The 24,712-nt window shown below is 42.7% G+C and overlaps 1 protein-coding gene across 4 annotated transcripts in view; it reads left to right on the top strand.

The window, feature by feature from the left end:
• Positions 1-603: 603 nt before the first annotated feature.
• HERC2 (HECT and RLD domain containing E3 ubiquitin protein ligase 2) overlaps positions 604-24,712 on the top strand; it is a 176,474-nt gene continuing 152,365 nt past the window's right edge. For 3 of the 4 annotated variants that reach the window (XM_064484644.1, XM_064484643.1, XM_031451156.2), the window contains exons 1-3: positions 604-921; positions 1,290-1,392; positions 12,361-12,475. In XM_064484644.1, coding sequence (XP_064340714.1) covers positions 1,321-1,392; positions 12,361-12,475 — 187 coding nt within the window. In that variant the 5' untranslated portion in view covers positions 604-921; positions 1,290-1,320. The remainder of the gene's footprint in view (positions 922-1,289; positions 1,393-12,360; positions 12,476-24,712) is intronic. The other variant, XM_064484642.1, reaches the window with a different exon arrangement.

Genomic DNA, 24,712 nt, shown 5'->3' with positions numbered 1-24,712 from the left:
AGATTGTCCTTAACTCTTACTCATTTGAAGTTAATTCTATTATGACCAGAGAACATACTTTGTATGACTTCAATCGTTTAAAATTTCTTAAGAATTGTTCTATGGGTACTGGTTCAGTGGAACTAAAAGCTCTCATTTCCTCCTCCGATCCCCCGCTACCAGCTCCTCCACGCATTCCGCTCAGGGTTGCAGTTAACATTCAGTGAGACAGACAAGAGGAGGCTCTAGCAGCCCGCCGCCAGCCACACCTCTAGCGCCAGCGCCCACCCACGCCGCCCAGCCCTGCAGCACTAGGGTCTTGGACTCGTAGAGCACCAGCGCGCCGGCCGCCGTGCGAAGTCCAGGAGCGGAGCGTGTGCGTGCGTGCGTGCGTGCGTGCGGCGGAAATCCCGCCTCCCGGCGTCTGCGGCTGGCCCTGACCGAAAGGGGGGAGCTCAAGGAAAAAGAGTAGCGGGATTGAAGGAAACAGGAGATTTGGGAGGAGGGGCGAGAAATCTTCTTTTTCCCATTGGCTGGGCCCGCGGAGACGCCTCGCTGCGATTGGCTGAGCAGCGGGGGCGGTAGCCCACTTCGGCCCGCCCCTCCGGCCGCAGGAGGCGCCGGGATCGCGAGCGCCGGGGGAGCCAGCATCGGCTGGGGCTGTGTCCTCACGCGCCGGAGCCAGGCGGCCGGGCCTCTGCCGTCGGGTCTTCGTCCCCGGAGGACGGCGAGGGTGGCCGGCCGCGGGGGCGGTGCGGGCCGTGGCCGGGCCGAGCCGGGGAAGGCGGGCGTTGGCGCATCCGAGGGACCAGGGCCTGCGCCGACCGCCCGCGGCGCGCGTCCTGGGCTGTCTTTTCATTTCCAAGTGATTATTGTTTTAGATTTTTTTCTGCAGTCGTGAATTTTGATTAATTTACTTCACGCAGCAGCCGCTAGTCTGAGGTAAAGCGGCGTTGCATGCCGGTGTCATTTGTCGTTGAGATGTGGGCTCCCCGCAGCCTGTGTGTTTACCTTTTGGATTTAAGGGAAGGGGATGACATTGTGATCTGGTCTCTGCTCGTCCATTCTCAAGGTCTCGCCGACACGGCACAGAACCGGGTGAATCCCCGTGAGACTCTTACATGGACTGGAAATAGCCCTTTTCCTTCCTCGCTCCATCTTTCTCTTTCCGTCTCTCCTCCTTTCACTCCCTTCCCCCAGCGCTTCTCTCCTTCCTTCTGTTCTGTCTTTTGCCGCATTAAAGCTTGCGGGAGGGTCTTTGTAAAATTCTGAAAAGCTTTAGATCTTCAACATTTCTGTTTTCCTCGCAGGTTTGACGACCGCTAGGAAACCGGAGGAAAGATGCCTTCTGATTCTTTCTGTTTGGCTGCCCAGGCTCGACTTGACTCCAAATGGTTGAAAACAGATATACAGGTGAGGTTTTGACATACCTTTTTCTTGGTGTTTTCCTGCGTCTATAGTTAAATTTCTGGTTAAGGCTTTCTTTATGATATGTAAGGGGTTGCAAATTGGATCTTGCCATGTTAGAGAAGCAGGTTTACTTTCTATAACTTAAAATGTACCTTTATTGTACCAGTTTTTATTGCTGTTTTTATAGTGTGTGGCTACATTTTAATAGTGCGAGGAACTTGAGATATAGTTATGCAAACATTTTTCTTAACTATTATTTTTAAGAAGTCTGTTTCATTCTTAGCCATATCTTGGTGACTGTTTAGTGATACTTTTTGAGATGTTCAGTTAATTATACTGGGGAGAAGTGACGTACAGTTTTATCATGTCCTGCAGAAACTCACTTGTTTTTACGGAATTCTATGTTTGTGTTTCTGGAGAGAGAGTCCAGTTGAGCAGTTTTGTATTTGTGAGTGGTCTTATTGAGAGGAGTGCTCGGATATTCGCGTTGGAAACAAAATGCTGGTGTTAGACTCTCGGTAATTTCAGGGTTTTCCAAAAATTATCAAATAAATAATAACGGTAATATTTCAGTAGACTAGTCTTTACCCCAAGTTAGTTTTGTTGCAGATGGTTTGGAAAAACTGCTTTTGTGACTCTCTATTACCTTCAGAAAGAAGTGTCTGAAATTCTTTGTGATAAATATGTGTTGTTTTTCTCTTCCCTGAGGTTAACCATTTAAAGTATTTCTCAGGTAATCTTACCTTTTTAAAGTACAGTCTGACGTACTGCATGGAGGTTTATCAAGTCATGTATTCTGTAAGCAGTTGGTCATAGCTACTTGTAGTGCAGCATTATTGCCTTTCCTAAATTTTTTTTTTTTTTTTAACAGTCTTGAGTCCAGGTTGGTATGAGAGCCACGTGTTAGGAACTGTGCTGTGGATGATGGGATTGTTGTTCATGGTGTGATGTTAGATAAGAAAAACAGGAAGAATTAGGTCCAGAACCTGGCATAGTAGTGACTCTTGGTTTGTTTTTGTTTCAACATTGCCTTTTATGTAGCAATTCCTCTCTGTTTACCTTTGTCTTTTTTTTTTTAAGCTGTGTTGGGGGAGGTGAGAAATGAATAATTTCTTATTTCTGAAATCTTGAGATTCAGGCAAACCAATTTTAAGAATTGTTTTTAAAACGACAGTTTCTTTTTATTTATTTATTAAGGGGGAGGGTAATTAGGCTTATTTATTTATTTATTTTAATAGAGGGACTGGGGATTGAACCCAGCAGCTTGTGCATGCTAAGCAGGTACTCTACCACTGAGCTATACCCTCCCCACCGAAGAATTATTTTATATTCATGTTTATGTGTTATGGTATTTGTTGAAGTAAATGACTTAATGAAGTTTTTTTCCCTTAGTAATCATAATTGAATAACTGCTAAATACGAGTTTTAGCATCTTGATCTAAAGCCAGTTTAATGCTGAACTGAGGGCTAATGATGAGTCCGACAGATACACATAAAAGTGAAACACCACTTAAATGCCTTAGGGTGCTTACCATTTTACTTTTGACTTATTTAATGTAGTGCATAGTGCTTTACCCTTCTAGATATTTGAATATCATTCAGAACCCTTCCGGACTCCCGGGAATGAGTGAAGAGACCTTTTTGGGTAGTGCATCCGGGGAAAAATGTAGTGTGGATGTTGAAGCTGTGAAAAAAGTGATTGCTGACCTGGGCTTTGTACAACTGCTCCAGCATTGCTTGTTAAATGTGAGGAATGAACGTTGTTTCACCCTGAGGAATGACTTAGATGTTGTTTGACTTGTTGGAATCCTTCCTGAAGGCACCTGTCATGGGTGCAGGCCTTACACTGACAAGTTTTCTCCTTACCTTGTGAGGCATGTCTCTCTGTCTGGAGTAGGAAGTGTCCCATCCCTCGGGTGGGGCTTTTGTTTTGGGAATAGGATTGACACCTGCTTAATAAACAGTATATGGGGTAGAAACACATTTCTTAACCATAGGATTTAGCTAATCTATTTTCTATGGCTCTTTTTGTTTGAAATGCCCTTACAGTTTTTAGTGACATTAGAAAGGAACAAATTTTGGAGATTGTGAAAAGTTTTATTATGTGCGTATTTTAAAAAATATAGACGCTAATCCTAGACTTTCTTGACTGGAGACATTTAGATGCCTCAGGCCTGGGACCTTGCAACTAACTACCTCTAATGGGGTGTCCATTATGTGGCAGGCATATATCTGGTAATATGTCTGGTTTTTTACATATGTAATGCTTTTTACCTCTTCTGTACTCTTTGCTGATTGTTGCATGGAGTCTCTCAAATCCGCAGGTTCTCCTTCACAACTTTATTGAAGATGCAATAAAATACAGAGCTAAGAAGTGTTACCTACATAGTCATCACCATTACTGTTTTTATTTACAGTAAAAGTCCTTCTGTTTGATGTTATTGGTGGTTTTTCCTAATGAACCAAAAAGTTAGTTAATCAAAGGAACTAGAAAACATAGTACATGATACCTTAAAAGCTTTTTATTCTTTAGACATATATGCATACTTGTTTGCTAGTTTTGATGTAAAGCTAAAGGTGTCTGAGCATGGGTCCAGGAATGGCGTTTTCCTGTTCTTCTTTGCATAAGCTGTACTCAGATGAATCTCCTACAGTTTCTATTTTTGGGTTCTTTGAAGTGGAACATGAAATTAGATATGTATGAAGCAATTTTTTAAACTTTTTATTTTTAAATAATAATAGACTCACAGGAAGTTGCAGAGAAAGTAGAGAGGTCACTGTGTACTCTTCACCCAGACTCCCCCTGGGTTACGTCTTATGTAACTGTAGTGCAATAGTAAAACCAGGAAATTGACATCAGTATGGTGTGTGCATAGTTCTATGTTGTGTTACCAGACTTGTCTATCCATGTACCCACCACCGCAGTTAAGATCCAGAACTGTTCCAAATGCCAAATGACATCTTTTATATGAGGAACCTAAAAAATAACAACAGTAATAATAAGGGCACAAATGAACTAATTATTATTTTGATTTCTTGAATATGTGTAAGCACATCTGACTGTCCTTTATGATTGGATTACTGCATTCTGTTGATTCTTGTTTTGCAGTTGGCTTTATTCCTTTGATAACTATGTAAGTTTAAAAAGCTAAAGATCTAATCTGTTCTTAGAAACAATAATTAGTACATATATACAAACTTAAAAAAATTGCAGTATAGTGTATATACGTATTTACGTGCAATATAACGTGTATGTGCAGTCAAACTGTAATAATTCTACATTCTACCTAATAAAACTGAAAAAGGAAAAATTTTAAATACCGAAAGATTAAAATACATAAATAAATTAAAAAATAAAAGGGAGAGTCAGTCTGGATAAATAAAGAAGACCCAACTATTAAAAAAAAAATCCAGAACTGTTCCATCGCCACAAAGATCCCTCTCCTGCTGTCCTTCTGTGGTCACACTCTCCTTCCTCTGTGTCTCTGACCCCTGGTAATCACTAATCTGTCTTCCAGCTCTATAATTTTGCCTTTTTGAGACTGTCATCTGGTATGTGACCTTTTAAAATTGGCTTTGTTCACTTGGCATAATGCCTTTGCCCATCGAAGTTGTTGAGTATGTCAGTAATTCAACTCGGATTGAGTTCGTCTCCTTCTGATCATTGATTTGAGATGATTAAGCATAAAAGTGAGCTTTTAAACTTAAAGTTGTTAAATGTATATATTGTCACTTTATACTTAGAAATATCAATAGATTAAAAAATGTAAACATGAACTTAGTAAGTTCTATTCTTGGGTTTTTCCAGTTGGTAGGTGATTCATAGAAATAAAAGAATTTTGTAAATAGAGGTAACTTACTTGATTTTCATAATGACTTCTTGTGATTACTTTTTTGTCTGTGGAATAGGTAACATTGCTCACTTTTATTCATGATTTTGGTTATTTGTATCTTCTCTATATTTTGTATCTGTCTTGTCAGGGGTTTATCTATTTTGTTAGTCTTTTTTTTTAACAGAGGTACTGGGGTTTGATCCCAGGACGTCATGCATGCTAGGCGTGCACTCTACCCCTGTTAGTCTTTTGAAGAACTTCTAGCTTTGATTCTTGGAAAAGACTAATAATAGTTATAAGGGAAAGAAAATGAGTTTACCATCAGACTTTGACAACAAGGGCTTACGTAGAAGAAAACTGAGTAACGTATTTAAGGCACTCAAGAAAATAAAATACGAGCCAAGGATTTTATGTTCTAAGAAAACTGACTTTTCAGGTAAAAAGGATACAAACTTATCAATGAGCAGGAACTCAGAAAATACTGTTTCCATGAGCCCTTCCTGAGGAATTGAGCAGAGAAAGGTCTTCAGATGACTGAATGACTGTAGATTGACGTGAAGACTGGCGGTGGGCATTAAACCTGTAGTTATGGGTAGACTGCAAAGTAAACGAGTTTTAAAAGGGAGAGAGCAAAGCACGTTACAGCCGTAACTGCTCCGCAGTGTCTCATCTGGTAATCCTGTGCGTTAAAAATTTTCACTTTAGATGTTGTATTTTTCATCTCTAGAGGGTCTCTTCCAGTCTTTTTTGTATCTTCCGTTTCATTTGTCACCATGTTCATATCGTCCTCTCTGTGAGTATATAGAGCATGCCTATAATAGAGTTTTTAATGTTCTTCGTTGCTAATTCCATCATCTCCATCATTTCTGGTTTTATATCAGTCAATTGACTCTATCATTTCTATTGATTTATTGCTGTGGTTATGGGGCATGTTTGCATGCCTGGTCATTTTTTATTGGATGTTGGACATTGTAAATAGTAATGTTATTCTGTGCTGTATTTTGTTTTATTCCTTCAAAGAGCATTAGTTTTGTCTGGCTTGCATGTCAGTTACTTGGGATTAATTTGGCCTTTTTAAAGCTTGCTCCTAGGTTTGTTTGGGCTGACCTAGCACAGCCTTTAATCTTGGGCTAATTTATCTGCCTTATTAAGGCAGTCTCCTCCTTAGGGCTCTGTCTAATGCTTGATGTTTTGGGAGGTCCTTCTCTTCTGGTTGGTGGAAACACAAGCTTTCCCTAGACTGAATCATGGGAGTTCCACCTGCTCCTTTTCAGTGCTGCTTTCCCCAGCTTTGGTGGTTTTCTCAACCCATGCCCTGTACCCAGCCAGAGTCTCAAGGGGTCCCCTCTGCCCATCTCCAGAGATCACTCTCTCTGCAGCTAATCTCTACTGGATTCTTGCCATTTTCACCTACTTACAGCCTATCTGTCTCCTCAATTCAGCAAGACCTCTGGGCTCTATTTGGGTTCCCTTTTCCTGTGTTACAGCCTGGAAGCTGCTTCTAGGCATTACATGTGGGCAGTTTGTAGCCCTTACTTCATTAATTGCCCTTTTCAGGGGTCACAGTTCTGGGTTGTCTGTTTGAAAACAGCTGTTTGATACATTCTGTCTGATTTTCTACCAGGGAGGTAATTGCTAAAGAAATTAATCCTTCGCAGGTGAAAACACAGGCCTTCCCAGTCTGCTTTCAGTCTCATTCACTGAGTTCTTAATTTTAGATATTGTCCTTTTTGGTTTGAGAATTTCCACAATTTTATTTGAATGAATTTTATTGAAGTATATTTAGTAAAATGCTTCTACTTTTAATGTTTAGTTTGAGGTGTTTTGGGGCAGTTTGCTTAACTTGCCACAGTAGGTACATTTCTGTAGTTTCTGTTGAAATTTTCAATCTGATCTTTTAATTGCTTGAACATCAAACCTTGTGCAGCCTTTTTAATTCCTCGACTGTGTCTCCCCTTCCCTTCGGGTTGATGTCCCAGCATGCTTGTGGGCCGCCCTTCTACTTCCTGGTCTTGGATGTAATGCCACGCAGGAAGGCTATTTTAAGATTATGGCCTCCCAACCGCCTACCATGGAATTGTAGGTGACATAGTCTGGAAGTTGGGGGGAGAGCAGGAGCTAGGTTTCCATGGGGTGAACTTTACCATTTGGCAAGGAGAGATAAAGGAACTGGGTATTTTGCCCCCGCCTTTGGACTATTCTGTGGTTTCTTCTTGCAGACTCTGTGGAAGAGCCCCACAGGCCTAGTGAGATGACCTGCTGTATCTGCAGCCCAGGAGTGGGGGCCAGTGCAGTAACGCGGGAGTCAGGATAGTAAATACTTCTGTGGGCAGTATGTTCTCTGTGGCGACTGCTCACCTCTGCTGTGCTCATGTGAAAGCAGCCACAGATGGTACAGAAAACAAGCATGTGTTGCTGGGTTCCAGTAAATGTTACGGATACTAAAGTTTGAATGTCATAGTTTGCATAGATCATGAAATATCTTCCTTCTCTTGACTATTTTTCAACCACTGAAAAATATAAAAATCACCCTTAGATTGTGGGCCATATAAAATCGGATCATGGGCCAGATTTGGCCCCTGGGCGGGGACTTAATTTGCTGACCCCTGTAGTAACTTGCTGTGCCCCGGGCTTCCTGTGCTGCTTTGTCCTGCCTGCCCCTCTGCCCTTCCCTCACTGCCCTGTGCTGGCATCTGCCAGGGAAAGTGTCACTCAGCACTTTAATCAATTGCTCGGAGTTGCCTTTTTAGGGCGAAGTCTCTGTGTCTTTGTTTGTTTCCTGGATCTACTCTCGGTCTGTTTATGCTGTCTTCCATTTTTTTCATTTTTCAATCATGTGGTCTTATCTTACGCATTATTTTTGTTTTGAGTTCAAGGCGTTGCATATGAAAAATCTGAGTAAGGGTATTCTCCAGAGAGGGTCTTCCAGACTGGTAGCATGGTGCGCAGGGTCACTGCAGAGCAGTGGGGAACTGGGATGACTCAGACCTGGGTCCTACCGCCCAGCTTGCACCTCACCTGTATTTCTGGGGTGTGGCCCATCGAGGTTCTGCTTGAAGCATGGCTTGTTGACCAGGCCTGTCCCCTGTGAGACCAGCCTCTCTCTCCACAGCTCCACTGAGCTCTGCTTGGTCTCAGCCCTCAGGTGCTTCTCAGGGAGGCAGCTTTCAGCTCTTCTGCGCTGTTTTTTGTTTGTTTGTTTTTTTAAATACTTCTTTCTTTCTTTCGTTTGTTTGAGGGGGGAGATAATTAGATTTCTTTACTTACTTATTTATTCCAGTGGAGGCACTGGGGATTGAACCCAGGATCTCGTGCATGCTGAGCACGCGCTCTACCCCTGAGCTACACCCTCCCCCCTTGAACAAGTGCTCTCAAACTGACAAGTTGAAGTGGTTTTTGTTGCTTGTGCAGGCTGTTCTTCCAGGGCCTTGATTATTTCCCAGTTTTCCCAGCTGCTTTCTCCTTGGGATCCTGGGCTTCCATCCCAGTGCCTTGGAAACTGCTCTCCCCAGGGCTTCATCTCTGCTTTCCACAGACTTGATCTTTTACCCCCTCCTCCCAGGGAAGCTTGCTTTGCTGCCTTAGCAGTGTTCGTCCTTCCTCGAATCCTTTCAGATGCCCGAAATGTTGCAGTGTGAGTGGTGGTTACTCAAGTCCCCGTATGCAGTGATTATTTCCCAGTTTTCCCAACGTGACCCAAGTGATGAAAGCATGGGCGGTAGCAATAGTTTGTTTCCACGTCAGCTGGGCTGCTTCCTTGGCTTCTTCTTTTTTTAAAAAAAATGTATTTATTTATTACAGTATTATTTTAATTCTTTTTTTGGGGGGGAGGAGGTAATTAGATTTATTTATTTTTGGAGGGGGTACTGGGGATTGAACCCAGGACCTTGTGCATGCTAAGCATGCACTCTACCACTTGAGCTATACCCTCCCCCGCTCCTTGGCTTATTCTTTGTAAATATTTCATCCCCAGCCTCCCTGGGGCTATCCTGGTGAGCAGTCGGGGCTGAGGATGTTGGTCCACCATTTCTCCTTGGGTGTGGGCATCTCCTCTGGTCTATGGCCTCTTTGCTGATACCTCCTAGATTTAAACCTCTAGCCCCGAACACTCTACTAAGATCTGAATTTGTATTTGCAGTATGTGTCTGTGTGAGCGTGTGAAGGTGTGTACCTGTGGGTGTGCGCCCATGGGGAGACGGTCTCCACGTTGATGTTCAGTAGTTGATGCAAATCTCAGTGGTTAAAACTGAGCTAGTTCACTCTCATTCTGATTCTGTTCCCTCACTCTCTTTTCCCCCTTTCACATCTGATCTGTCCCCTTTGATCTAAAACGTCTTAGATACTCTTCTTCCCTTTTCTCTTCTTAGGCTGTCATCCTTTTTTGGGGAACTCTTGGTAAAGGCCTCCTTTTCTCTGTTTCTAGTTTCTTCCTCTGTCTCCGTACACTGCAGTGACACTGAGTTATGACTTGCGGCATGACCATTTAGTCTCTGGTGCCCCTAAAGGTGGCGTGGGACTGCTGGAACATGGCCCACAAAGGGCTATTTAGTCTGGGCACTGTTTGCCCCCTAGGCCTTGTGGGTCCGTGTGGAGACTGGACTGAACCCAGCGGCAGGTCTTAGCTGCCCTCTTACCTGAATCAGCAGGTAGGCCAAGGCTTTCCATTCCCTCATTAAAACCTCAGAGGCCCTGAATGTGCATGGCTCACTTTTTAGAAAGGAATTACTTCTTCCTCTACAAGTTAATACTTTGGCCAATAGTCATATGTTTTGGTCTCAAGTATATTTATGGCAGTTACCTTATTAGTGATGTGAACAGATGAATTATGTGTGCTGAAAGAAAGTTGTGGCTACCATGAAAACTGAGTTGGTTGCCGAATTGGTTTTCTGTTGCTATGTTGTTACAAGTCACTGACTGCAAATTGAGCAGCTTTAAGCAACTCACGTGTACTCTCTCCCCCTTTCTGTGAGTCCATAGTCTGGCCATGGCTTAACTGGGTCTGCTTCAGGACTCACAGGCTGCACTCAGGGTGCTGGCCACTCTGACTCCTCATCTGGAGTCTCATTGAGGTCCTTGTTGGCAGAATTCAGTTGTTAGGGTTGTGGGACTGAGTCGTGGGCCCCCAGGAGATGCCCCTCTCCACAGGCAGCTCATGGCACTTCGCTCTTCTGGCTGGGGAGAGTGTCTTTTCTGGAGGGCCCCCTCCTCTTAAGGGCTGTCACCTGACAGGACCCTGGGACAATCTTCCTCTTGACTAACTAGAAATCAGCTGATGTGAGACCTCAGTTATATATGAGAAATTCCTTCACCTTTTGCCACAGAAGGAAACAAAACCTCATCGCGGGTGTGATGTCCCAGCCTATTCACAGGTCCCGCCTACACTCAGAGAAGGGATTCCACAGCGTGTGTGTGCACTGGGGGCAAGGATCTTGAGGGCCGTCTTATATGTGCCTACTACACATTGCTTGGATAAAAGTGAGATGCTAAAAAAAATGCCTTGTACAGGTTAGGTAAGAGAGAACTGTGAAGGACGGGGTGGGGGGAAGTCTTGAAAGTCTAGGAGAATTCCGTACTAAGACTGCTCACAAAGTGCCCTTCAGTCTTGCTCCGTTTAAAGAAACAGACTGGAGGTAGTGGATGCTTCATGAGAGTGGTGAATGCTGGAATGGTGACAAGGCATGGAGTAGTGGACTTGTGAACAAAGAAAAGGCCCTGGCCTTCCATTAAAAGATGGGCAAACAGATGTGTCTGTTTTAGTGTCAAGTGTCTTGTCTGTCTGATCGGAGGGCTGCTGTTGCACCTGCAGTTTTCAGAAGGGCCGCCTGCTCTGGGTGTGCACCACGCCCCCGCCCTTCACCTGCTGCCTGCTCTGGGGAACCTTTTCTGACTCCCTAAAACTGACAACCAACAAGAGCATTTTTGTTTTGTTGTTGAGTATCACTGTGGACTTGTGTTTTTATTTGCTTTTTTAAGTTCAGTATAGTTGTTACATATTTTGATGTTCAGTTTTGTCCTAAATTTGCCCAGTGGAGTCCCCTTCAGGCTTTGAGCAGCCTTTTTGGTGCAAACCTAAGATATTCTAGGCTCATCTTTCTGCCTTGGCCCTCAATTCAGCCTTTTTTTCCCCAGAGTCTGGGTTTCACTCAGTGGGAAGTGGTACTTGGAAACCAGTATCTTAGTGCTTGGTACACTCATTGCTGCCAGAGTGCCATTGATTTTACGTCTTTTCCAAACAGAGCAAGCAGATATACAAACGTAAATTCATAGTGAGGTTTCCAGTTCAAATTGTTCATAAAAATTTCCTTGATTTTATCTTCTAGTAATTCTAACATACTTTACTATAAACATACATTGTATGACATTAACATTGCTTTATCATACAATATACATGAAGTAGTTTTAAAATTTAATGTCATTATCATGATTATGAATAAGATCAATTAGTAAAGTTTAAGTTCTTTTTCCTTTAAAGTGTATGCAACTAAAGATGTATAGTTCAGAAGGCTCTTGATACACAGTTGACCCTGAACAACGCAGGTTTGGACCGCGTGGATCCACTTTTCCGCAGGTGTTTTGCAGTTGGTTGAGTCTATGGGTGTGGAGGGCCGATGGATACGGAGGGCCGACTGTAAGTTCTGTTTGGGTTAACCCCCGAGTTGTTCAAGGGTCACCTGTACCCTTCTTTTTATAGAAGCACAGGTTAATTTGCTTGTTACCAGCTCTCAGTTTTGCTTTTTTATGATTTAATTGTAATTTTTGAAGATGAAAACCATTTCTATGTTTTAGAAGTAAATATAAGGTATTTTCTCAGACTCGGAACCTTACTTTGATTCGCCTCTGCTGCCTTCCATCCATACCCCTCTTCCCATCTCCCCGTAGGTAATCATGTTGTGTCTGGTTTACCTTTCCAGAGCACGTGTGCACGTGTATCTTTTTCCTTCTATCTTCAGCAAAACTTAGCATAGTATATAAACTGTTATGCACTGTCCCTTTTTCACTTAGTTATATTTCTTGGGATGATTTTCATTAAATGTTGAATGATTGAATACTAAGTGGGAATGAAATTTTTTTCATGTTATTGCTTAAAAATTGCATTGTACGATCACTTTGTTAAGTTTGTTTTATTTTTCATTGCCAGCTTGCATTCACAAGAGATGGGCTCTGTGGTCTGTGGAATGAAATGGTTAAAGATGGAGAAATTGTGTATACTGGGACAGAATTAACACAGAATGGAGAGCTTCCTCCTAGAAAAGGTAAGGGCCTTTTACTAGTATTTTTCAGTTTGTGAAGACCTTTATGAATTGCATTTCATACAGATTTTAGAATGTGGTGTAGGAATAGGAGCGTATCTGATCTTAACTCTGAAGTTCTGTTTCACGTGATGTCTAAATGATAGTTAATATTACGAGCTGCCTGGATTTCATTGTTCTCTGTGAATTAAAGGCTTTTTTTTTTTTGTAAAACCACCTTTCTGTGGTGTCCTTCTCTGATGTCTTGTTGGCAGCTTATACGAACTCCAGTTAATGTTTTAAAATGTTGGCTAACTCTAAATCGTGGTTATTATAAGGTTGAGTGGAAATAATTAGTATTCCTGAAATTTTTCCCAAATGCTTCTCCTGTGGGAGTGTATAAAACACTCTTTGGAAGTCTTTGGCCTGTGGACTGGACTTGGCTCTTTCATTTTATTGTACATTGTTGTCTATGCAGGGAAATACCAGTGAACATTCTTACTTAGGCCTGTAGCTCAACGAATTCTGTCATTTAGTTGTTCTTGACTTTGTGAATCAGAATCATTGTTCGGGCTTTAAAAAGGAATGGATGCCTGTCCTCACCTCAAACCTATAGAATCTGAAAAGCCCCACTTGAGACTCACTGCTGAAGTTTTAGTCCTGCTGTTTGAAAATCATCAAAACGGATAAAAGTACTGTTTTAGAAGGTAGTTATTTTTCTCTTTGGGGAATGAATTGGGATAGCGTCCACTTGAAAATACATCGGAAAGACATTGATATGTCTTTTCAGTTACAATGTCTAGCAGAATTAGCTTTGTTTTGTTGCTATTTGATTGTGAAAATTTCCACACACCTGGAACAATGAAAGGTCTACGCAGCGAGCAGCCGCACATTCTTGCCCCGTATCCTGCCAGTCTCCATCCTCCTGTCCATTGGTGCGTCTCACCTGGCTCCCTCAGACACCACATGCGTGTTATTAGCTAGGTCAAGTTCAGTGTAGCCTTTTGTCTTTAAGGTAAAACGTTTGCATAATGAAATACATATGTTTTAAGTTTACTGTACCACCAGTTTTGACAGCTATAATCTGTGTAATCTAAACCCCAACATTATGCTCACTTAGAAAGTTCTCTCTCCCCCCACCCCGGCTCAGAGGCAACTGCTCGTCTGATCTTTCTCTGACATGGATTAGTTTTGCCTTTTCCAGACCTTCATGTACATAAAATCGTGTAATCATGTGTGCTATTTTGTGTCTGGCTTCTTTCACTCTGTAATGTTTTAGTAGTTTAGTAGTTTCTGTATATATTCAAAAAATATTTTATTTATTATTGTATTATTTTATTTTGGCAGGGGGAGGTAATTAGATTTATTTATTTTTAGAGGAGGTGCTGTGGACCGAACCCAGGACCTCGTACATGCTAAACATGCGCTCTCCCACTTTATACCCTCCCCGTTTCTGTATATTTTTGAAGATTTCGTAGCTCTTCTTTCCCAGCCCTCCAGTATTGGTTAGTGTATGAAAACAGTGTTTCCCAAAGTGTTTTTTTTGTGAAATATCAGTTCTAAAAGATGCTCTGAGAAAAACTACTTACATGGAAAAATTCAGAGTGTGTTTCTTACTCATTACAGTCAATGAATATTTTTTGTTCTTTGTTCTTTTAAAAGTCACATGGTTAGAAAGCAAAGCATAATTGTTCTTTATGTGGGTCCCAACTGAATAGTTTTTCCGCGTTCAGTAAAAATTTCTATTTTGAATATGGCATGGTATGTGCTTTTTAGTATCAGAAAATCCTTTTTTCACAGATAGGCTTAGATGTGCCAGATTTCACCTTTAAGACTATGTACACTACCTGTGGTTGTATTGTAGTTGATTGTAAGGAGAATAGAGACTAGAGGAGAAGTTCCTTCAACACTCAGATTTCTTTGCTGTTTTCCCTGGGGATCTATGACTTTCTTCCGCACACACCCATCCTGGGTTGGGCTCTTAACTATTGTCAAGCTTGATCATGGTTTATTTCTGTGAAGTAGTGGCTTCTAATGACTTGCACTTCCCTTGGGGTAAACTTACCTTTCTTTATTTCACAGTCACTTCTAGAACTTTCTGGTTCTACTGATGAGGACAGAAAGCTACCTCCCAGGTAGCAGTAAGCTTTGAATACAGAAGCTTACTTCCGGGGGGGCCTGCCCTACAAAAGATAGGCTAGATGGCTTACGCTTTTTTTTCAAGTGAACATTTCTTATTGACATCCTATTTAGGATGGTTTGTGTTTATTATTTTGAAGGAAAGTAGAGGATGGAATAGAATGTAAAGAAAGGAAAGCTAGGAGGATACTAAAAGATGTGCTAAACGTATTTTTTAATTTTTGTCTGGCGCTGGCCTTGTGAAGAACTTAAGTATCAGGAATTGCTTCCTTTATTGTAAACCTTTCTCATTATTCCATTTAGTCCTTGGCTCTGCCAAGAAATGGAGGCCACAGTTGGCACAAATAACAGGGCGAAGCTAGAAACTGAAGCCAGACCCTCTTGAAAGAGTTTCATTGCTCTTTCTGTTATGCTACAAATGTAATTTATTGACATCAGGACTACCTTTCTGTAGTTCCATGGAACTGCAAAATTATTTTTGTTTTTTTCTGGCTTCATATTGTACATAGGTGTGTTAATTGTTTTGAGGATTTAAAAAAATTTTTTTTCTTGGTCTAGTCAGTACTCTTTCGGTATGTGTTCCAATTTTAAGAGCTTAGAGATGAGTTTTTGATTGACTGATTTATTTTTTAGACCGTGAACAACTTTTCTGCTGATTTGAATAGTTTTTCTGTGGAGGAGGTAACAAAAAAACATTAAATGTGGCCTTTCCCCCCAGACAACTCATGAGTATTTGGGCCAAAAAGACATTGACATACCAAAGTATGTAACAAGATGGTGAAGACACCATGATGCCACCCACACCCGGGGCTGGGGAAGGTCTGGGGTGGAGTGTTTCCTGCGGGTTAGTCAGGGAGACCTGGCCTGGGTTCAAGGATGGTGGTGTGTGGGGTCCCCAGGGAGAAGGGAGCACAGGCCTCCAGGTGGAGGACTGAACAGCGGGGGTGAGGAGGACCGGGAGCAGTAGAAGTGGGTGGGCCAGGCCGGAGGGAAGTGGACTTTTTTGAGTGCCTAGCTGCATCTAAATCCAGGAGGGCACACCTGCTGATGCAGTGGCCATGCTTCCTGGGGGACCCATTTATACACTGAAGTTTAGAAGCCACCGTGCAAAGGGCCATGAGTGTTAGGAAGTGTAGTCAGGACCTGTCCTCCTAGCAGTGGGGGCTCAGAGAATCCTGATTCCATAGCCCAAGGGTTCTCAAGCTTTGTGGTTAATCAGGATCACCTTGAGGGCTGGGGCAGACCCCCAGGGCTAGCCCCACCCTTAGAGTTTCTGATTCCCTGGAGTTGGGATGGTGTCTGGGAGTTTGCGATTCTAGCATGTTTCCAGGTCCCACTTATGATGCTTGAAAGAGCTTCCTCGTGTACTCCTTATAAAAGAGATTAAACAATAACAGCAAATGACCACAGTTAGGTTTCCCTCATCAATTTATTCTGTCCTTCATAATGAATTCTTATTGCTTTGAAGCTTGGGTCCTTTATGGAAAGCTTACCCCACTCCTGGGAGCCTGCCTGGTGTCTACTGGAAGCAGTGATGTCAGCTCCTGCTGGAGTCTGTTCCCTACGGGGTTGGTGCTATTGTTTTTGTGTGTTGAGGACCCAGTTTCCGGTCTTTAGCTTTGGAAAGAAGCAGATGATGAGACTTGAGGCTCTGGTTGACAGATCATGCTTAGCAACACTGTCAGAATAGACAGGAGTACCATCCTTCGCAGGGTGGGTTTCATGGCTGTTGTGTGAGGATTTGGTCCTTGTCCACCCTGGGGGTTAGAACACAGCAAAAGTAGCGAGGCATGGAAAGCATCCCTAGGGCCTCCCACCCTCCTGGGAACTGCATTGTGTTTGTTTAAGTAACCTTCTGCTTGTCCAAGGTTAATCAAGGGAACAGTAGTTTTCTCCTTTTGATTTGTCAACTCTCCCCATACTGTGGCCCTGAAGCACAGGGATGCTCTAATGATAGCAGCGAGCGCATGGGGAAATAAGGAGCATCCCAGCTCTACCTGACTTTATTCCCAGCCTTCCCCTGCATGTGGCTGTTGCATCATGAACTCCGTGACGTGGGAGCCAGCGTTTGTTACGCTGGTCACCTAGGAAGAGCCTGAGGCCATCTGGTTGTAAAAACACCTCTACAGTTTTATAGTTCAGAATTTAGGCTATGATCCTGGGAAGATGGCACCAAACAGCTTTGGGAGGAGGCTGGTCTGGGCTCGAGAGAGGACGGCTGTGCTGTGGTCACAGAGAGGAAGCCTAGGACTCATACCTTTGTTCATTGATCACCTTTGTCAATCCTGATGTATTTTTGTGGGTTTTGTTAACTAAGGCAGTTAAAATTCGCTTTCCCTCAATCTTCTGCAATTTACTATATCTGCTCAATTATCTCTTAGCATCTCCTTTCCTGTTCTGGCTTAACTGGACATTTTCCTTTAAGACAGAAGTTACTGTCTTTCTTCCTTGATAGAAACATTTATCGTCTTGCATATATATTTCCATTTCTGTGCCACCATTCTTTCTAGTTTAATCTCAGCCATCAATATTAACTACAAATTTTATCCAAGTTAAACAGCTTCTAATTCAGATAGTGGTTTCACACCAATTCTGTGATTCTCCAGCACCATCTGGGTGTCTAATAATTCAGTCCAGTTCTGACACTTAACTACTGGACTTACCTCAGGCCCTGCAGATTAACGGCTCAGTCCGATAAGACTGCCTCCACTTAAGATGCCAGTCACAAATGGAGTTCCCAGAGTGCTCCCACTTCTGCCTGGCTGACTACAAATTTGGAAGTTTCCATGACTGCCTCAGGTTCAAGAATTCACCAGAATGACTCAGAATGCAGGAAAACTCTTTGTTTTTTGGTTTAGTCAGTCTGTCTGTCTGTCTATCTATCTATCATGTATTTTTTTATTGAAGGATAGTCAGTTATAGTGTGTCGATCTCTTGTACACAGCATAATGTCCCAGTCATACATATACATGCATATATTCATTTTCATACTCTTTTTCATAAAAGGTTATTACAAGATATTGAATATGGTTCCCTGTTACTGGTTTATTTTAAAGAGTACAACTCAGAAGCAGCCAAATGGAAGAGATGCAGAGGGCGAGGTGTGGGGCAGGAGCTTGGAGCTCCCATGGAGCGCCCATGCCTTCTCGTGACCCTCTACCCTCCTGGCACATCTACGTTTTCACCAGCCTGGAGTCTCCCCAGTCTCGTTGTTCAAGAGATTGAATAATTTAATCTCCAGCTCCCCTCTCTCTGGAGATCGGTGGATGGGGCTGATAGTTCTCACCCTCTGATCACTATTTATTTTTTTGGTGTCAAGCCCACACCATAAAACATTCTAGAGGCCCCGCCCTGCACTAGCTCATTAGCATGAGCCCAGGTGTAGTGAAAAGGGGCTGGTGATGAACAGCAAAAGACACTCCTATCCTCAGTAAGTTCGAAGGGTTTTAGGAGCTCTGTGCCAGGAGCCTGGGGCAAAGACCAAATGTATATTTTTATTATACTACAGATAAAAAAAATGGGAAGTAGGTGTTAGAGCATTTTAGCAGAGCTCTGGAGTCCACATCATAAGAGCCCCATTTTGCATGTTCAGTGAGCACGAAGAATGTGCTCAAGTTACAGCTGCAAAGGTGTTTTTGCATCCTGCCATTGCAGTAGCAATAAGAGGCAAAGGATGTGTGCATTTTTGTTTTGTTTGTTTTAAATTTATTGATAGTTTCTATTTATTTTTCTATTTTTTAGTTTGTATTGAGGCACAGTCAGTTTACAGTGTTGTGTCAACTTCTGGTGTACAGCACAGTGCCCCAGCCACACATGAACATACATATATTTATTTTCACATCTTGCATTTATTTATTAACCTTTGTTTGGTGACTTCTAGCTTTTGTGTAGAGGTTCACACATTAGCTGTTGATGAAATCAATTCAATCTTGGGCCAGCATCTTTAAGTTGATGAAAGACTTGAACATTGCTTTTAAGTGAATACACTACGGGACAGTGCTTTTTTTTTATTGATATGAAAATTTTTGTCAGAATTTTAGAATTAGAGTGAGTCTTATATTTTCACAATCTTACATGTGGAAGTCATGTCAACTTCCTGATGAATAAAACTCAAGTAGGAAGTCAGAAAATTCAGAAGAACTAGACTCTCTTTGTGTGAACAAGCCCAAGGCTAAGAAAACGTGCACTGTGTCGTAATCCACACTGTTGGCGCATCAGGGAAGGGACATAGAGGCGTTTTAAACCAGTTATCAAGTCAGTCTGCTTTATCCAAGGGTTCACCTAGATAATGTGAATTTAGATTCTAAATGTAAAAGTGCTCCTGAGTTAGAGGTTTCTGAGAAATGTTTCTTCCTCCAGCACTGTTGAGCTGTAATTGACATGTAATATCTTGTGTCAGTTGAAGGTATATAGCGTGATGATTTGATATGCGTATCAAATGAAAAGATTACCACTATAGGGTTAGTTAATACTTCCGTCACTTCATATAATTACCACTTTCTGGAGTGTGGTAAGAATATTTTAAGATTTACTGTCAGCAACTTTCAAGTATACAAGACACTGTTGTTAAGTACAGTGACCACATTGGATGGACCCTAGCTCCCAAGAACTTACTTTTCTCATCTCCTCATTGCTGACATCTCCCCATTCCCCCTCCCCCACAGCCCCTGGCACCCACCAGTCTACTCTCTATGATTCGGCTTTTTTAGATTCCACATGTAAGTGAGTCATATCATGTGTCCGACTTTAGTAACGTCCTAATCACCCATGGTGTTGTAAATGACAGGATTTTCTTCTTTTTTTAATGACCAAATAATATTCTTGTGTGTGTGCGTGGTTGCGCGTGTATATGTGTGCGTTTTCTTTATCCATTCATCCCTTGATGGGTACGTAGGGTGTTTCCACGTCTCAGCTATTGTGAATAATACTGCACCGAATGTGGGAATATAGATATCTATTTGAGATAGTGATTTCATTTTCTTTGGATGTTTATCCAGGAGTGGGATTGCTGAATCATATGGTAGGTCTGTTTTTAATTTTTTTTGAGGAGCCTCCATTCTGTTTTCCACAGGGTCTGTGCCAACTTGCATTCCCACCAACAGTACACCAGAGTTCCATTTCTGAGAGACGTTTCCCCACCTCCCCCCAAAAGGCTGACCACTCTTTAAAGTATCAGAAGCTGCTTCTTTTTCTGGGGATTCTTGATTTCCATTTCTTTGGGTTATGTGTTTTATTCTCTGTAAACTAATCAGAGTAGCAATGCCACTAGATTTAATAGACTTCGAAGTTAACAATTCGTTGCAGAGGTAAGGAAATACACATATGCAGTGAAGGGTACTTCCAGTGGTACTGGATATCACGGACCTGCTGGCTAAGTAAGGTTTTCTGTTGAATGAATCTGAATTATTTTTAATCACCCAAATTTCCACCATAGTCTTCTCCACCCCAAAACAAGTCTGGTCCGCATTTTGGTATCTGGTCTTGCACTTGGCTATGGGACAGTAAGGTTCACAGACCCTGGGGCCACAGAGGGGTAGCTCTCCTTACCAGCCCAAGACTCGGTGAAATAAACACTCCGAGTGCTATCTGGGTGGTAAGAAATGCATTTCAGCAAGACTGAGATGCCTTAGTAGTAAGATGTGCTATTATTTATCACCAGGAGAGTCTGCGCTGCCCGTGAATATGATGCATCTCAATTTGACATGCTGAAATTTGCAGAAGGTGCATCTCTGGACTGATGAAACACTTACTTCATGGGGTTACTGGATTGATTAATGAGTAGAGTATGATTTATGACATGTGCAGACTAGTACCTGGCTCCCAGTCTGTGCTATTTAAGGGTTTGTGGTTCTCACAGCGGTGGTTTAAGTGCAGGCAGAAGTGTCAGTGTCCCGTCCCGATGAGTCCCCGGTGCTGAGCACAGTGCCTGGCACATAGGAGATGCCAGTCCTGGGATGAATGATGTTCGTGTTCCTGTGTTAAATCATCTTGTGATGGGACATGCCTGCCTGAGCGACTGGAATGCCTGGTTTTGATTAGAGGAGCTGCAGCAGAGATAAATTCAAATCTTTTATATCACACACTTATTTTAAAATTCAGTGTTAGAACTTTTTAATAATTTTACCTCATTAAAAAGTACTTATATTGCATGTCCAGGTTATAGCATCAAGAGCTAATGCAGTTTTCAGTAAAAAGTGAGTTCCTTCCAAATCCTGTTCTCCAGATACCTTTCTTTCCTTCTCAGGAGTATTACTAGGTTTAGTTTCTTTTGCAGGGGTAATATACGGGCATGTAAGTATATGTATGAAACACGCACTTTATTTTAAATAAAAATTAAAGCCCTCTATGATGTGAGGTACACCAGAATTTAGGAGAAGTATATAAAAAGGTGTAACAGTACAACATTTAGACTTTGACCCTCAGCCTCTGGCTGGACTTTATCCTTCTTTGAAATCAGTAAATTGACCCCTCCTGGGCCCAACTGCACTGAGTTAAAGAGAGACCAGTTGACCTCTCCTGGGCCCAGCTGCCTTGAGTCAAGGAGAGACCAGTGAGTGCGTGGGAAGCACGGCCCAGACTGCAGCTTCCCTGCAGACTGCAGGTGGGCTGCTTGGGGCCATGGGCCATTATGGGCTGTACCACGAAATCAGAGCTTCCTCCTTGCTCCCCGTATCAGCCCTTCCAGATCCTTCTCCACACTGTGGTCCCAGGGACTTCTCTGAAATGCACTCTTCCCTAGGGGGACTCAGTGAATTGTGCAGTGTGTGGGTTATTCCTTCATTCACTCTTTGGTTCACGGACTCTTCTGGCTGTTGGTGAGATTGGTTGTAAGCACTGGGATGTGGTGGTGAATGAGCCAGGCATTGCCCCAGCTTTCCTGGTGCTTACATCCTGACTAAGACAACTGGTAAAAAACAGATAATTTGGCAGTGGGAAGAAAACAGGTACGAAGAAAACAACAGGTTGGTGATGCAAGAAGCTGCCAGGGAGGGCCCCTGAGATGAGGAGCCAAGGCCCCCTGAATTCACACTCAACGCTCTTCACCCTGCCTGTAAGGACTCTGTATCTGCCCTGACTTGTGAGGGCAGGCTCTGTCCTTTTCACCCTGGTACCCACGGCACCTGGCAGAGAACTGGCACACAGGAGGGATACAGTCAGAATTTGTCATGAGTTAGTGAGTTGTCTCTTGACTTGTCATGGCTTTACGCTAGGGCTGTACCAGTTCCCCAGAGGAGGAGGGGGCACTGAAGATGAGTGCCTCTTTCTGTGTCACTCAAGTGGCTACTTTGAACTTTTTTGCTCTGTTCACGCCTACTGAGTAGTCTTCCTTAACTTTGTCTATCTTTTAAAATCCCATTATTGATTTGATGGATCACTTTTATTTTTCATATGAGAATTAAATTTTCCTGTTAAGTGAAATAGGCATCTTCTTTCCTTAACCTGCTCATAAAATCTTTGAATTGTTTGTGAGGTTGCCATGTAATCAGTACTATATTTGTAATAAAATGAGCTAGACGTTGTAAATATTGCACTGTATCTTTATCATGCAGTGGAGACAAGGGAAATTTGAATGTTTACTTCTGAGTTTGTGTTCCATTAGAAAGTTTTCACACCTAAAATCTCTGAAAATTGTTCTTGTGCTTTGTAAATAGAAAAAAATATTTCAATGTCATACAAAAACATATACTGTATCTCTTTTTAGCCCATCTTTAATTATTTGGTACCTTAACTAAGCCGTGGTGCCCAGATATTTATTTGGTCAAATACTATTCTGGATGTGCCTGTGCAGGTGATTTTTAGGCGAGATTCACATTTAAATCCATGGATTTTGAGTAAAGCAGATTACTCTTCATAATACAGGTGGGCCGCATCCAATCAGTTGAAGAGCCTGACTAGAGAAAAGACTGACCTCCCTCTAACAAGAAGGAATTCTGCCTCCAGATTGCCTTTGGACTCAAACTATAACATCAGCTATTCTCTGGGTCTCCAGCCTGCTGGCTTGCCCTGCAAATTTTGGACTTGAATGTCCACAATTGTGGAAGCCAGTTCCTTAAACTATATCAGTCTTTCTCCCTCTCACAGTGCACCCCTCCCACTCCCACCAGCACACCCACACCTGTTGTTTCGGTTTTTGTGGAGAACCCTCACTAAGACACTTAGTATTTTATCACTTTAATTGGAATGTAGAAACCTTACCTTGTCCCCCTTTGTCAGGGTTCTATTATATGTTACATCCACATGCTTTGAGAACCTTATTAGACAATGTTTGCATTTTTACTTTCAATCATCAAACTTAAAGAAGCCAAGAGAAGTGGAATTTATTATATTTACTCAGGTGTATGCCATTGCTGTTGCTCATTCTTCATTCTGGCTGTTCCAGATTTCCTTCTGGTATCGTTTCCCTTGTTTTTAAGATCTTCCTTCAGTAATTATATTAAAACAGGTCTACTGACTACAAATTCTAATTTTCTTCATTTAAGAATGATGCATATTTTTTGCTAAATATAGAATTCTAGTTGATAGTTGTTACGTTTCAGTACTAAATTTAAAAAAAAAGTAGAACCTTACTCTCAGGCCTTGTACCACAGTTGGCCTTTTGATGCCATGACATCAGTTTCAGCCTTGGTGATGACTGTGACTTTTCGGGAGTAGGAGACTTGCCCCCTAGGAAGTGAGACAAGAATAAGGCAGTTGAGGCCTCGTGTTGTGCCCTTAGTGTATGTAGAGACATATCGCCTTGAGTTATATTTTGGTATATATAAATTTGGTATTTATATTTCTATTTGGCTATATTACAGTTTGGTAGATTCCTAGGGTCCTTTAGCCCAAAAAGAGCAACTCTAAGGTTTTGGCCAAGGGTTTGTAGAAATACGCACATGGGGCCATTTGTTGGCCAGGACATCCAGTGCTAAGACAACTGCTTGAAATGAAGTTTGGCCATTTGTGGGTTCCATCCTTATTGGGGACACCCTGGCTAAGGGCTGGAGGCAGCAGCAGCCCACTGTGTTCTACCACATATGGTGGCGGTGATGCTGTGTGTCAGTGTGTGGACTCCCTGCACTGTTCAGTCAGTTGATCTCACGGGCTCTGCCAGTAGCTCTGAAGTCTGGAGAAGGGTGACTTCCAGCACTGTGGCATCTGGCAAGGGACTGAGGACAGGGAAGACCACCCATCCTGCAGGCGCAGTATGCTGGGGCCCCGGGTTTGGTTTGATGCTGTAACTGAGCTGAGCTTGTGGAGTGCTGCTTCCATGACCCAAAGCACAGTGGGGAGCTGGGTGTGAAGGGCCACGGACTCAGGGCCGTTGGGAGCCTCAGCATATGGCCGGCAGTTTCCACGCTAGTGAGGTGTATATATGGTGTCGGGCTGAGAAGGGCTGGTTCTTGCATCTGAAGCCTCAGGCCAACATGTAGTCATCATATGTGGTCCAGAGACGCCAGGGAGTGTGAGAGGAGGCTGCTGAAGCCTTTTCTGTGAAGGGGTGTCTGACAACACTAAGGGAGAGTGTCTGTTAATTTCCTGGGGCTGCTGTGACACAGTACCACTGCCTGGTGGTGTAAACAACAGAACTGTATTGTCTCACAGCTTTGGAAGCTGCAAGTTGAAATCAAGGTGCTGGCAGGGTTATTTCCTTCGGAGGATGGTGAGAGAAATCTCTGTCCCAGGTCCTTTTCCTTGGCTTGTAGGTGGTCATGTTCTCCCTGTGTGTTTATATTGTCGTTCCTCTGTGCATGTCTGTCTGTGTTCAGATTTCCTCTTTTGGTAAGGACACCAGGCATGTTGTATTAGAGCCCACCTCGTGACCTCATCTTAATTTGATTATCTGCAAAGACCCTATTAACAAATACGGCCACATTCACACATACTGGAGGCTAGGACTTAAACATCTTTGCGGGGGAACCCAGTTCAGCCCATAGCAGGCCCCATATTTGTCAAGCCAATTTGTAATTGCTTAAACACTTGGTTTAATTTTAATTTATTACTCGTTGTGTCAGAGTGTCCATGCCCGCTATGGGATATTTTGGGGCAGTGGGTTCTGTGACCATGGGGAATTTCGGCAAAGTCCTGGGCTTACATTGGGCTTGAATTAACCCCTTTACTGGGCCCACTGCTACCCTGGGT

This window comes from Camelus dromedarius, chromosome 4 (assembly GCF_036321535.1).
Source record: "Camelus dromedarius isolate mCamDro1 chromosome 4, mCamDro1.pat, whole genome shotgun sequence".
In the NCBI taxonomy this organism is placed as follows: Eukaryota; Metazoa; Chordata; class Mammalia; order Artiodactyla; family Camelidae; genus Camelus; species Camelus dromedarius.
The sequence above is the reverse complement of the archived record's forward strand: the minus strand, read 5'-3'. Positions and strand labels throughout refer to the sequence as shown.